General features: G+C 38.8%; 2 protein-coding genes across 3 annotated transcripts in view; one reads left to right on the plus strand and one right to left on the minus strand.

The window, feature by feature from the left end:
- CA10 (carbonic anhydrase 10) overlaps positions 1–15683 on the plus strand; it is a 200536-nt gene that overhangs the window by 63642 nt on the left and 121211 nt on the right. For both annotated transcript variants that reach the window (XM_084492226.1, XM_084492227.1), the window contains one exon: positions 14713–14855. In XM_084492226.1, the coding sequence (XP_084348352.1) occupies positions 14713–14855 (143 nt within the window). The remainder of the gene's footprint in view (positions 1–14712; positions 14856–15683) is intronic.
- The window catches only part of LOC311420889 (uncharacterized protein), a 210166-nt gene that overhangs the window by 6714 nt on the left and 187769 nt on the right, over positions 1–15683 (minus strand). Inside the window, exon 8 of the transcript XR_014684588.1 lies at positions 12204–12293. The gene's annotated coding sequence lies outside the window, so the exon portion shown is untranslated. The remainder of the gene's footprint in view (positions 1–12203; positions 12294–15683) is intronic.

The raw sequence follows: 15683 nt of genomic DNA on the forward strand, positions 1-15683 counted from the left end.
CGCAAGACATTGCAAGACATCCATTTTGAATCACCATGATTAAAACTATTTTCTGCAAAACGAAGTAATATTTTTAGCTACTACTTCTTTCTTGTTAGGAAATAATCAGTGCTCAAATTGTTTCCTTCTGAAGCTGTTAAAATCTTCAAACTTCGTAAGTATTGCCACTGAAGTCACACTGAGGCTTCAAAAGAGTGATTATTACTCAAGAACCACAATCATAGCAAATCAGTAGATTAACAAAAACACCAAGCATTGTTATGGTATTGAAATGTCTCATGTTTGAATGTGAAGATAGCAAAAAGTTTAATCTCAAGACTGAGGAGCAGATCATTGGACTAAGTCCCAAGCAATGATATATAGAGACTATTTTCCTACAAAATTGGCCACAGTTAATGCTACAGAAAATAAATGAATACTCCTCTTGTACATTAGGTAGTAGTCTAGTGATAAGTGTTCCAGGAATCATCATTATATTGCTCTGCTGGTTTTCTTCAGAACCATAATAGATATATCAGCTGCCCTAACTGACAACAGCTAATAGCGCAGAACAAAGAAAAAGCATCACTGCTGATGGAGGTGAAGCTTCCAATGATAATTACCTAGCTGGGAGACTCAGACTTTGTCCTGTTTCTCTTGTACCACAATTATGTAGCTAAAGTTACTTTGAGTTGTTCAGGCAGGACTTTATGAAGACAATGTTCCTAATGCTAGCCAAGAGGTTAGTTTTTATTTATTTTTACGATTCATGTTCAACTTTCCACTAGGAAAATATTCCTGAAACAAGCACTTTCCTCTCCATTTTCCATGTAACATATTCAATGTTTTCTGTTAAAGAAAAAATGCAAATACACTGGAGTAAGTTCAGTCACTGCACATAACATGGTTGCTAACCTACTGCTACTCTTCCACTAGGCTGAATGCAAACCAAGAGGGATTTTATTTCAATGTGCACTGCTACAGATGTTTGAAAAGCAGGCTAGGAAGTGAATTGTTTTGATTCTTGAAATACTCTTCTTAAAGCTCAGACAGAAAAATAATTATATGTATTGTTGTGAGATGAACGTAGAAAGCTTTTCCTAAAAGAAAAACTGTCTGTCCTGTCAAGTCTCTCCATTCCCTTTCCTGTCTGCCAGGGAAGGTGCTGAAATTCAATGAAGTGAACCAGAAAGAAATACAATTTTGATTGTAAGCCTGGTATTTACTTTTCTTTATTTGGCCAGATGATGCTGGAAAAACTTGTTGAGAGTAAACTTCATCTGTAGTGAATGGGTATTTGCACATGGCAATTGTAATAGGATTTATGATTACTGACTTAGCTTTGGTAGCTTTGTGTTAGACTAAGTTTAAACAGAAGTAAGAACATTAAAGGTAGCTAATCTGTACTTACTAAGCCCTCTGAATATTACTTCTACTGGAAGCACGCAATAGTAAAACACATTGCCATATATTTAAAGGCTATTATACAAAAATAAATGTTCAGTTCATAAATAATAATTTGTGTTCGTTTTCACTGAAAGTACAAACTGAAATCATGCCAACTAACAGTAAATGTATTCAGCTAATATAGTTTGTGTTTAAAAATGAGTGCTGTATTTTTTGCTATAGTGTTAAGGCCAGACCGGTGCACTGATAGACACTGGCCAATTGTATGGAATCAGTCTATTGTCCTAAATGACCGTTAGACAGGAGCAATTCCTCTGTTGGTACGAAGAACGTTTATTTCAGTCTGTTTATTCAACTAATTCAACATAAAACTGAAAAGCCAAGTGGCAACTTCACTCAAAATTTTTTGCTTCCAAAAGGAAACCAGGTAGGAAAGATTACAATCTGATAATTTCAGAGACTTGAGAATTAATAGTTCAGTTGGTCATATTTCCATGATTAGTTTGTATTTTGATATCTAAAACTGGTAGCAAGTCTGTAACAAGGAAGTCAACTTGAACTTATATTTTCAGTGGTTATAAGGCTACAATTTTTGCCTGCAGATGATGTTTTTTTGATTACCCAGTGTATTTGATAAAATTCTTAATAAATTTTGGGGTGATTTAGGAGCTCAGAACCATTAGAAAGTACTTTTTAAATTAGTCACCTTTGCAGCCTTTTCCATGTGCATGGCCATAAGTTTTTTATCCCACTTGGATGTAACCGTTTAATACTTCTTTCCCCTAAACCTCTTTCTCAGGGAAGGTATGATTTTTCTTATACTGCTAGAAAGACCATCAAATGCTGTATCCACAGGCTGGAATAATTCAGAAAATAAGATGTATTCGGGTCTCTGTGAAGGTCACAAGTAATAAAGCCTCCAAGGCACTATCTTCTGGTGAATCTTGGCTGCCAAAAAGGCAACATACATTATCCTTTACATGCTTCCCCTGAAAGCAATTGATGCTCATTCTTTCTGAGCTGTTACAGTCTCTGGCAGAGAGAAATAGGCTGTCGGGAGCATTCTAGAGCTACAGGTCTCCTGTTCTCCCTGTGACACTCTGGGAAGTAGATTATAGTTTTTGTGCCTGTGAGTGGCTTTACAATTTTGCATTTTGGGCATCAGACCTCTGAGTGGTCTCTCCACTGCTCTGCTAAAACATGGTGGTACTGCTGTGGTGCTTTTCAAGGTGGAACAGTTACCTTGCAGATTGGATGATGCTTGTGCACTGCTGTATTTCTCACATACATAACTTTTGCTACTGACAGTTTTCACAAGCTGAAATAAGTCGCTGCAAGCCATGGTAAGAAGGCATCACACAGTTACTGCCTTACAAACTCATGCCACCTACCAGTACTGGTCAGAGGAGCAGCATTTTTCTGTAGTGCTCTGAGTGACACTAGCATGAGGCACGCGTACACACCCACAGCTTAAGAAAACAGTTAGCTAAGGAAAGGTTCAGGAAGGATTACTGCTGTGCTAAACAGCTTTGCAGTCATAACTTGTGGAGTTCTTAGCTGGAAATAATAGAGGGTTCTCCTTGTGGCAGCTATTTGATCTAACCTTGAGCACAGACCTGGCATCCACAGCTCGGTTGCTCCTGTTGGCTTTATTTGAGGTGGTGCATTTCCATTTTCAAGCACTGATGGCAGCATTGCAGCACTATTACAGATCCTGTCTTGCATCAAGAGGAAGTGTCCGCTCCTTGCCAATAGCCCACATCAATTTTTACTGGCACATTCAGAACAAATTTGATCTTATGATTCAGTTGCTAGATTGAATTTTCTTTGCCAACAGTCAGAAGCTTCCAAATTATTCTGGGGACATACTCTTTGTATGTACGTGTTAACAGTGAGATCAGGCATGACCAGATTAGAAACAGCATTAGCAGTATATTAGAATCCCACAAGAGTGTGATAGCATCACCCTACAACACTGAGAGAAGATAGCTCCTTCAGCCTCCATCTTCAGAGTATCCATAATGTTCTGGCACCTCGGCTAACACTAACAGTCTCCTTGAGCTGTTTGCAAGTAATCTTGTCTGAACAGGCTGTCCTGCGGGTCTGCTCTCTGACCTGATGCTCAGTCATGTAGCTACTGGCCTCTCGCCAGCAGCTGGGAGGCTGCCACATTGCACAGCCCTGCCTTACTGCACAGCCTCCGTGCTCGCCCTTCTCCAGCTCCTTGTTTATATAATCCCTGGCCTGTTCTCCCCCATCCATCCCAAGATCCATTTACAAGGGAACTGAAGACACTGAACTCGGGGGATGCACTAACAGGGTCCTGCCCATTTCAGCTCCCTGGCCCAACACAAACCTTTTAAGAACACACGGTCTGCCCTCTGGTGGCTATTTTTAGATGAAATTACGACAATACTTCGGCATTGAACCCTCATCTTCTGATTTAAGAATTCACTGTAGCATTTGAAAAGGTCTTTTCATTTAAAAAAAAAAAAAAAAAAAAAAAAGCATTAAGAAAATCATGTATGCCCTGGTGTTACATACTTAGATTTCTTAGCACCAAATACTTAATAACCATAACATATCCAAATATATATATTTACCTTCTTCCAGTGTTGATTCAAGCAATGCCCGAGTATTAATTGCTTGGTTCCCTTCCCCTTTTCCCTTCTAGATTATTTTTATTAAGGGGGGGTTGCAGATAAAACCAGCTTGAGTCTCTTCCCAGTTGCCTGTCTGATGGGAGCGCTGCAGAACATTCTTCTGTATTTAACGGCAAATACAGAAACTTCAAAGTAAATAAGAAAACACTTAGTGGTGTCATTAAATACACATTTAGGTGAGTATTTAAGAACCTTCATAGCCTTGTGAAAACCAATACATTTTCAAATTGTTTTCTCACTGACAGCAGAACTCAGCAGTTTCATGCACTGCATCTCTCTTCAAAAGCAGCCTCAGCAAGATCAGCAAGGTTGTTTGGGAGCTCAGATTCACAGCACAATTCAAAACCGAATGCATTAGTGGACCAAAAGGTTTGAAATACGACCTTGTCATTAACAAGGTGCAGTATATTTGAGCAATACATATGGCAATTAATCCAATAGTAAGTAGAACAGCTCCCAGTAAGAGCAAGTTCCTTAAGGAAACTTGGTTGAATGATAGGTGTGCAACACCATGAGTAAACAAGTAGCATTTTCTTGGCATTTGCTACAGAAGCCAACAGGACCAGGGACTAACCCACCTGAGTAACTCTAACAGAGGCAGAAGAGGAAGTGTGTGACATGAGAAGCCACTTCAGCTTTTAGTACGTTTTATTCATTGTCAACAAATAGCTAATTTCATTCTTCTCCGTTTGTTTGGGGGCTTGCAGATAGATTTGTACCAATGCAGTTCCTTTCCTTTTTAAGCACTTTCTCTATATTTGTTTGTACAGATTTTTTCTGGACAATACAGCACACATAAAATTTTCAGATTATGTAAATGGCCTGTTTTTTTTTCAAGAAAGTGACCTTCCACACTGTCCCGTATTTTCCCTGATTTAAGAGAATTCTGAGAATGTATTTCAGCATTTCTGAAAATTAAGCCAATAATGGCCAGCCTTACACTTATTATACTAGTTACCACTTGACATTCAGCTGATTGATGATGCAGGGATCTGTTGGGTAGAAAACCGTTACATTTCCTATGCAGTGTATTTGTCCCTTGGTGCACATACAGAATACAGAAATCAGATAATGTGGCATCAACCAGAAGAATACCCTTGCACTCAGCTATCAACTTACATCTCAGACAGTAATTCCTACATAAAGAGTTTGTCAAACGTAGAGATCAGTAGGATACAAACGCTTATTCTGGAGAAAGGGGAAATGGCAGCTAGTGAGACCGTCCTCTAGAAGATGCTTAGTTATTGGGGCTCCTGTGCAACCAAATTCACCCTAAATCAGAGGGACCACTAAACCTTTTTTGCTTCTTCTGGTTGCGCATGCAGCACAGCAAAAATAGCCATGAGTATTTGAGCTGAATCACTCAGTATAAGAGTGAAATTCTTCCTACACATGCAGGTTTTCCTAGGTAACTCAAACTAGCTTCTGTATGCAGCAGCAGAAGCATATCTGCAGAGGCTGTGTGCTATGTGCTGCATGTACAAATCAAGAAACCAGTGACTAGATTCAGACTGTGACTGCAGTTAGGAAAATGAGTAGATCTCTTGGAAGATCAATTCCTGGACAGCAGTTAGCTGAGCGGTCTGATGTAGCAGCTAAGGAGAGGCCAAGGTTTCTTTCCATCCCAAAACATTTTGTAGTAATGGCTCTGTTTAGAGTTGTGGCTTGGCAGCACTGTGTTGGAATTCTAATAGATGAGTATTTCCCTGACAATATTTTCAGGCCGTAAGTGCATTTGGTCAGCTGTCCTAAAGACTTCTGGCCCTTCCAAGAACAGTCAAAGTTAGAGCTTTGGTAAACTCACTGTGGACACAACATCCCCTGGCAGGGCCATAGCATTGTGGAATGGGGTCAGAGAAATCTGATTACTCTAGAAAATATGAGAGCATAGAACATCACTGTTACTGTCTTGAACTGTCATTACAGATGAGAACTGCAGCACTCAGCGGTGAGCTCTGTGCTTGCTCCTCGCTTGTCTTGGCAAGTCAGCAGAGCCAGGACATTTCTGCATTACGTGCTGTCATTAGCTGTAAGAGTCCTGTTGTACACAGCTACAAGAAATTCTCGAGAGGTCGCTGTCACCCACAAATGTTTTAGAGATCAGGACCACTTAACCCTTACTGATGTTCCTTACATACTGCCCTTAAGTTTCAGTGCCAGGCTTCTCCAAACTGAATCCCGTAATGCCCTGCAGTTTCTGAACATGATGCTTGTTATGTCCAGGCTAATGAACAAGTGAAGCACTAAACAGATGCAGACATATTCAGTTTGTCAAGAAATTATTAGCTTCTGACTTACTACCTGAGCAGAGTATTAGTAAGTCTGCTGTGAAGCACTGCAGCATCCACTACTCCAGAAAGAACACTTGTGGAAGAATAAAACATTACAAGAACTCATATTTATGTTCCTTCTTTCATTTATATTTTTCAGCAAAAGGATCAATAATATCCTGAAGACTTTAAAATAAAGCTGAATCTCTAGGACTTAAATTATTTGCTGAATAAGCAGTCTCTCTCTTTCCTTTAAAAATGTTTTAAATTACTTTATCTGAACAGTTTTCTACTGTGTCCCAATTTCATCTATTTGAAGCTTTCTTCACTCTTCTTCTGGATCTTCTCTAAAACCTTAGTGCTCTTACCCTGCCTCAGATCAGTCGCTCATTTTAGCAGCAACAAAGTCCCCAGATTTACAAATTGAAAAACAACGCAAACAGAAAAATGAAAGATGAAACATGAAGAGGAAAAGTAGCATTTAGAAATACGCAAAGCTCAAAACCTGGGTATCTTACATTTCAGTTTAAAGGACAGAATGACCACCACAGCTCTTTTGCTTTTCTTTTGCCCTTTCAGTCTACCTATAAATCCAGGACAAACTCTTCCTCTTTTCCACCCCACAAGTTACAACGTACATCAGGCAAATTTACTCAGTTGTGATTGCCAACTTGTTCTTTGCCTGCTTCAAGGGGAACGTGTTGAACCATGGCAGTGACTGATCACTGAGAGACTGACTGAGCTCGATGAGAAGCTGCCAGCTAGTGGCGAGTAATTGATGCAGCTAGTTACTCATACAGGCATCCCAGGCACCGGGGTACTATGGGCAGACATAAGGGAGACGAACGTTTTAACTGAATGGCAGGCAAGCAGGGATCCATGCCACATGGACTCTCAGTATCTTGTGTTCTTTGAGAAAAGGGGGAGAGGATGGTGCTTCCCTCCCTCCTCCCCCACCCCCATCTTTTACTTTTTAGCTCTTCTACAAAGAAGGATTTCCTTTATCCAAGACTAACATTCAATCTATGCCATCCCCACTAAACAGCTCGGTTTCTTTAACCTTTGAAGCAAACTGTCCTTGAACCTGTTTTTATCAGTTTCATTTCTTGCCATAGTTATTCTAAATCTTTCAGCAGTGGGATCTTCACTAACGTTACAGAGATAAATAGTTTTTCCCAAGACTGTATCTCCTTTCTGAATGAGAGAAAGAACGTTATATTTTCAAAACAGTAGTAACAAAGACCCTAGAAGATGCTCACTGAAGCTGCTGGACATACCTCTGCCTGTAGACACACCACTGCCATATTAATAAAGCAAAAGATGAGAGAATGGGAAAGGCATCTGTAAGTACCTTTTAAGTAGCTGACCTATATTTTGGGAAAGGCTAAAGTAGCGTGTGATTGTACAGTTTTAGGGTATGTGTTAACTGTCCGCATTGTGACACACAGGATCTAATTACATACTGTTGTATAACTGCTCTCTACCTTATCATTAACATGGTTTATAAATGTGAGTTAGTTTGTTCTTATCAGTGGGATGAACGAAGTTGTGGTGTTATCTACACCAGTATCCCAAATGTGTACATGAAAATAAGCAAAAACTTTGCAAGGTTAGAGGTCACTAATTGTGATTACTAAATACTTTTTTCCAGGTAATAGCTTTATTGGAAGAAAATGCTTAATTAGGCAGAAATGAGCAGCTATAATTTAAAAGGTAAATCGAGAAAAGTATTGCAGAGTGTCTGTATTAAAGATACACTTTTAAAAAGTATATTTTTAGAATCTTAACCCCTTGTATACCCCTTCTAGTTTTTTCCCCTCATTTAGCCAGTGGAGCTATTGAACTTTTCCTGTCATTGAGAATCCTCCATACAAAGGGAAGATGACATTTGAACAGCCCAGTATGGAACGACTAGTATGCTGCTGCTGAGTTCTTCATGATTCCTACTTTTTGATATGTTTCAAGATCTAGCAGTGAAGAAATTTATTTCTTTTCGATAATGGCAGTGCTGTCTTATTCTCAGTGATCTATTTCAGCTATCAACTTTTTGCTTGTTAAAAAGAAATCGGAATACTTTCAGTTCTCAAGTTTGAAGCCATTATGATACTGTCTGATATTACTGCGGTCTGGAGATTTCTGTGACCAATTACTTACATGAATGCCATTCTATACTCTGTCATTTCTTTAGTGTCCCCGATTTATCTCTCAAAGCCTTTATGACTTTACATTTGGCTTTTATGTAGAAGCAAAGCAGGTCATGTGGTTATCCAGAGGCATTAGTATGGTAATTTTCTTCAAGTTGAGTAGGTGGAAATAATTAATGGACTGCTTTATTGATGTACATAGATAGCTGATTCTCTCTGTGGTTTCAATTCCCAGCTTCAATAAAGTAGCTTGAGATTTTATCTGAGGGACCAGTAATTACACAGGGCAAGAATAATTGCTGCACAAATACAATCTGATTGTGTTTCATGCTATTGCCAAGGCTGATGTTAAAGCTTAAATATATAAACAAGAACTGCTGCATGAATAAGTTGACTCCTTTTATTTAAACTTGTGGACTCTAGAGTAACTTAAATTCACAAAATCTGTGCTCTTGAAAGCTGAGAAAATTTCAAGGAGAAAGTTATAGTCTTATTGTAGCACAGATAACTTCCCTGTCTTGTCTAGATCTCATCTCCTATAATGGACTGTGATCAGTAGCAGAAGCCTTGGGAAAAATAAGCAACTATTAAACAATATTTCCTTTTGCTTCCAGCAAGTTGCTATTTAGGGTTTCTCTGGAACGAATAGCTCAATTCTTCAGTCCTGTTCTCTGTGGGGAGGGAAAAGGTGGAAATTAATACCACGTGCCTGTTTGCTTTTAGGTCTGGAGACCTGCAAGTCGAATTCTCCTTAAGTCTCTTCAAAAATATGATCTTATTTGCTTTTTATCCTCTGAAACAGCACAGATTTTAAGTGATGATTTTGGCAATTCAAGTCACCATGGTATTCATCCAAGAGTTCTGACTGACCTCAGTGATTTTTTTTATTTTGTCAGTTTATACTGAAAGTAATTTTCTGATGCTCAAGTTTGAGACAGTTTCTCAGATTCATTCCCCATAAACAAGCTCCCATCTGGGAACCTCCCTTGGCACCTTTGTAAGCAATAAGGAGAGGAATTGATATAGCTTTGCTGCTACATTATCTTTCATGTGCTTCTTTTACAACAATCAGCTGGTCCTACAGACTCTGACAGGATCCTTGCCTCTCATACACTTGAGAGAAGTTGTTAGTGGTTTTTATGACTTTAGCAAATTGTTCTTCAATATCTTCTCTTGACTTGTCTTATTTTAGTTTTATATTTAACATGTCAGAGTTATCATCTTTTCCATTTTTCTTATTTGAACACCGTTTTTTGAAGGATGCTCTTACTTTCGCTGCTTTCTTCATTTTTGTTGACGCTTACTGAGTTTTCCTTGACCCTATTTAAACAGAGGCTCTGAATAAACACACAACACCCAGTTTGGCTTACACTCCAGCAGTACCAGCGTCCACTTTACCATTTAGTTCCTTTTCTTAAAGGTGCTACACAAAAATCCACTATATAAGGGTTTTTAATTTATATATGAAAATATTAAATTCAGTATAGTATTATCTATTATCACACTTTCCTCCCAGACATCCTCTATTTGTTCTGCTGCAATTCCATCTCATCTACTTACATGAGGCAACAAGGAACATTTTGGAACAGCTCCTGTGTTCTACTCTAAACTCAGAAGCTATAGTGAGAAACACTGGGATATTTCCTGGATATTAAAACTTTGCAGTCACACAGAGAGTCACAGAGTCATTTCAGAATGAAAAACATCTGGGATTTCCATGCAGCAAACTGACAACCCGGAGCAGCCTTACTACAGTATGAGCCCCAGGAGCACTCTGCCCCCCAGAGCCAGGTGTGCAAGAAGTGCCAAGTTGTCCCCCACTCTGGATGCACCTCTTCTCCTCTGAGCAAGACCAAATCTCTTTCAGCCAGTGCCTCACAAGGACTCTTCAGAAAGCACCTCAGAGAGGTTCTAGTTAGACTTGTGGCTTTGCTAAGAGCAAGGTGCAGAAAGAGAACAGGGCAGAACCCAAGCTTCTTCATAAATAAGCCCTCCAATGCCAGAGAAAAACTGGGAGACAGTACTTAGCTGTCCCCAACCCTTTCATGACCTAGACCTATCAATCTAGAATCTTTTTCGAAGATCAAGTAATATTTCAGATGTAGTACACAGCATGCACCTCTGATCCCATACTAGGAAAATCTGTGCCTCTCCTCTCACAGCATGGAGATTTGTTACTACTGCCTCCTCCACGTCCTTACAGATACTCAGAAGCCATCTGGAGATGGTGCTGTGCACCTGGTACTGCGCAGCCCTTCCTGAGCAGGGCCCAGATGACCTCCAGAGGTCCCTTCAAACCTCAGCCATTCTGTGATTGTGTAACACGGGTGCATACTGCTACATGTCCAACGCACAGTACAGACAGTTCACACTTATCTGCGAGTTCACTGTACCTACAGAAGGGCATCCTTATCGGACACTTGGCATTCATTACTTTGCTTTTCCTCTTGAGATGCATTTATTCAAGCAAATCCACAGTAGTGATCACTAGGAGAATTGCATTCAATCCTTACTTTATTGTTCTAGCTGCTATTATTTCACTGTTGTTATGCATAGGTTTGGTGAAAGCCATCAGAATCCCTCATTCTATCGTGTCGCGCTGATACTAGAGCATCTTCATATATCTCAATATAACTTGTTCCCAGTAAATTGAAAAAACTAGCAGCTGCAATAAGATCCAGGCTATGAATAAGTATGTCAGCAATTTTTGCATAGGTATAATAAAATGTGATCCTCTCACCTCCTCCCCACATAACACACACAAAACCCGTTGTCTGTAGTGCACAAACACACAAAGTAAATAGACTGAATTTATCCCATTTTCTTTCTGTTATGAGAAGGCTGAAGGCATGACACTGGTCAGGCAAAAACTTGTCACCTCATATCTGTGTAACATGTTCGTGAGAAATGAGCTCAAGCAGTGGAAGTTCAGGAGAATTTATAGACAAAGGCAGAGATGACATGATCAATATACCAAAACTTTTGGCAGAATGACCAGTAGCTGGAGAACCTTGTTAAATGAGATTGTAAACTACTGTGTGGGCTGCATGCGAACTAACTCATAAGAGCAGCTGCTGGACAGCACAGGAGCTGGGCTGCTGTCAAAAATGCTTCAGAGGTCCACACACAAAGATGCAGTGTATTCCCACTCACACAAGACCAGATATTTATGGAAATACAATGCAGGTAAACGTGATGAAGGAGGTGTTTCATTAAGGACCTACTCTCTAGTAGAACGTTCCCTGATAGTTAACCTGGAATAATAGAATAACGAATATTTTGCTGTGTTTTCCTAAATTCAGCTACTAATTTCTTTAGGCTAATCAGTCAATTCGGTACTTATATTTAATTTAAGCCTTGGTTTTCTACATGAATACTGCTGGGATTTTCCATCGTGGTTCTGAATACTTTTCTATTACTTTGAGCATCTAAGCAGCAATACTAATTACTTTAATTAAATATAATTAGACGTTAATATTGCATGATATCCCCATCCACTAGTTAACTTAGGTGTGCAGCCTCAGGTCAGTCTTCCCTAATTAACCTTCGGTTGAAGCATAAGCGAAGTCTTTCTGATCACAGAGGAAAGTTTACCATTGCTGTACTTTCCATCCAACCGTATATAATAGAGATAGCACCAAGCACATCTTGAAGAGATGCTCAAGCGTAAGCTACCCAGGCATTTAGAAAGACATCAAAGATAACAGCACAAAGTTATGTGTTTAGGTGACAAGACTAACCTTTCCTGTGCAGCATCAAGTCAGACCTCCACCTCCTTGACTTCCCAGCAGTAGGCCAGCATGACCAGCAGTGCACAGAACAGAGTTGCCCTGTCAGGAACAGAAGGGACATTATGAAACATCCACTCATAAAAGATATTTTCCATCATGGCTCTTCTGGGACAATCTCAGTTACATCATAAGTTCTTTAAGTAATACAAACTTGAAGATAATGGATAGCTTGCTTACCATTTTATTGCCCTTACCATATCAGGCTTGTTTCTAAAATGCTTGCTAAAGAACTATGCACTTTTAACAATACCAGCAGTATTCCTGCCCAAAAGATTTTTAGAAACCATCTCAGTAACATATTTCCTTTTAAATGTTTTCTCTCTTGAACCTACAGTTCTACAGTTTCATTATTAATGTTTTGTTTGAATTAACACCACAGTGGGATCTATCAAGGTAAACCTGATCATCTCGATTAAGCGAGACTTAATTTAGACCTCTACATAAAGAGGGATTTTTTCTCTGATGAAATCCATAGTGAGATCCTGTGGTATTTCCCTAAAGAAAAACGGCACACAAATAATGAGATATACTTTGTTTTACTTTAAACTGTACTGCATTTATTTTATTCATTCTCAGCGCATTAGCACTCTTGCTTAGTATACTCTGGAAACTCCTGAAGTTACCTAAGTTTCCTAGGGAAGTAGACATTGACTGGTAGAGCAGACAGAGGAGGTGCAGGTGCACAGACTAGAGATGAGAAGAAAAAAAAAAAAAAAAGCATTCACTGAAAAAGGAGTTTTCAGGAATTTTATAAAAGAAGTAATATCTACGAACAATAGCTTGTAAGCTACAGCAATAGGCTGATACTCCACCGCAAAATACTTTTCATTGCTTCTGTGTAGATACTTAAGCTAGAGCTTTGCTGTGCAAGCAACATCCTGAGAAATCCTAATGATCATTTACTTTCATAGCACAGTTAGACATGAAGTTATATACTAACTTACAGGTTAAAATTAAACTTCGATTGGGTCAACATTAAACTTTGAGGGCAAAAAAATGAGCTGTTCTATAAGGCATAACACAAAAACACAAGTATCAGCCACTGTCCTGAGGCTACACTACTTAGAAGATATTTTCCTCCTGTCTCTCCACAAAGAAATACCTTCCCAGTGCATTAAGTCCAATGCAAATGGACTTATTTGGGTCAAATCCAAGCAATGCTCTATGCAGGTTCTTACTAGAATAATTAAAAATTGGAGGTAGAAGCAAGTATTCACACTACAAAGCCCTCCAAACAGCAGGCTGTAGCAACCACAAGGCTTTTTATAAGCAGGGATGGGTTGTGTGCAGCTCCACCCTCTAGGCAAAACACCTGTGCTACTGCCCCAGGGGCTCAGCCACGGGCTCCTTCCCCCAGCCTGGGTTTGTAGCCTTTGTCACACAGTTGATTAGAAGAATGCTGGCAGGCTCAAAGGTTATGAAAACTTTCAACAAAACATAAAAAGAAAAAAGGAAAACCAACAAAGAACAGCAACATGAGCATCTCTGAAATGCCCACCTGCTACACAAAACCACACAGAATAATTCTGATAAAGTCAAAGTTGCCTTATGTACTTTAGAGAGGGATAAAGCGTACACCTAAGTTTGAATCTGTCTCCATGTATTTTATTAGTTGCTTATTGCTCATTTAGTCAGGATTTTTTCAGCATCCAGTGAGAGGCTGACATTGTCTGTAAATTGCAGATTAGATACAATATGAACCTTCAACCTGCGGTTATCTGATGAGAAGCAGTACACAGATAATCAGATCACATTTCTTCCTTTCCCAGTCAGGGGCACAGAACCTTTTAGAGGAACTCGGCTTGTCAAAAATCAGGGCTTCCTCCATGTCCCAAACCATTGCACATACAGGGAAGGAACTATCACCACCAGAGCATGGCTTTTCCAACGAGAATTTTTTTTAGATCATAATTCTGACTTAAGAAAGACTTGGGTGAATGGAATGGAAATGAACAGAACCTGTCTAGAGAGCAGGCCTGTTCTCTGGGATCACACTGTATGTTTCTCCTACAATTATGCTGTATTTTTTAATGAATTCTACTAAATATAAAAACTTTTAAGGAGTTGAGTAAAACAGAATGGTTTCAGTCCAATGACACATTGTATGTATGTAAAATTAGCATAAGGACAAATGAGTCACATACCTATGCTAAGTAAATATTCCATAAGACTGGCAACAAAGAAGCTATTTATAATTGAATCTGGGATTATAGCTAGGTACATTCATAAAGGCAAAAAAATACACCTTCTTTGCTGATACAAAAATATATGAAACAATATGCATTGGTCTTTGTGTAGGAAGTTTTAAATATCAATTGCTAGATGAATTTGCCAGTGTTCACTTCCAATGTGTGCATGCAGAGAGTATGGCAAGTTTAATTGTCTGGCTATTTGTCTTGCATGTATTTCTCTACTTTTTCCAGACTTTTCTTAACTTGCACTTTTTTTTGTTTTACAGTTCCCTCCTTTTGGGGTTTGGTGAACTCAGCTTGGAATCTTTGCTCTGTTGGGAAAAGACAGTCACCTGTCAATATTGAAACCAGCCATATGATTTTTGATCCTTTCTTAACACCACTTCGCATAAACACGGGGGGAAGAAAGGTAGGTGTTCTATCATGTTCTGGTATAAAAACAAGACATTAATAGACTTACAAACATTTGCTGTACTTTATATTTCTAAAGCATTTACACTTCTATCTCAGTTGGATCTGAGGCAGAATAAGAGCAACATAATCCTTTGCAAATTGTTCAATTTCATTCACCATTGGAGAGATAGCAACCATATATTTTCAGATGTCTTCTAGCCCATATTTATAATTTCATATGAACTATTACATGAAACTCTGCTGTCTGGAAGACAAGCATCTCATTTTTAGAAACTGTGTGTTTATAATTAAATTTGGTGTTCACCCTGAATGGCATTATAAAGCCATTATTCTAAAAGTGTTGTTTAAGATGGCCAGAACCTTCTTTTATTCATCTAAATCAGGATCACATTGCAGTAACGTCATGTTAGGAAGGGATGACTGACTTTATTTGTATTAAGAAATAAAGGGAACTATGTGATGCATATCCGATGACAGGACAAGCAGATAAACATGTTCAAAAAATAACCTAGTTTCTGTGTTATCTGGAGAGTACTGGCACTTAGACTCATAGGAAGATTTTTTTTATTGGACATATCTGGACATACATTAATTAGAAAATAAAATGACATTTATTTCAATAGATCATAAGTAAATGTCCAAAGACCTTGGATCGGATGGCAACAATAGGTTGACAAAGACTTTCTCAGCTTAAAATAATATTTTTCAGATAAAATCAGCATGGTAATTCCTTGTTGAAAAGTGACTGACATGGCTGACTAGTTTGTTAAGCTCTGTTTTTGACCAATAATACTTTTTAAATGCTGTATATAGAAACCTTATG

This window comes from Aythya ferina (genome assembly GCF_964211825.1).
Source record: "Aythya ferina genome assembly, chromosome: 18".
In the NCBI taxonomy this organism is placed as follows: Eukaryota; Metazoa; Chordata; class Aves; order Anseriformes; family Anatidae; genus Aythya; species Aythya ferina.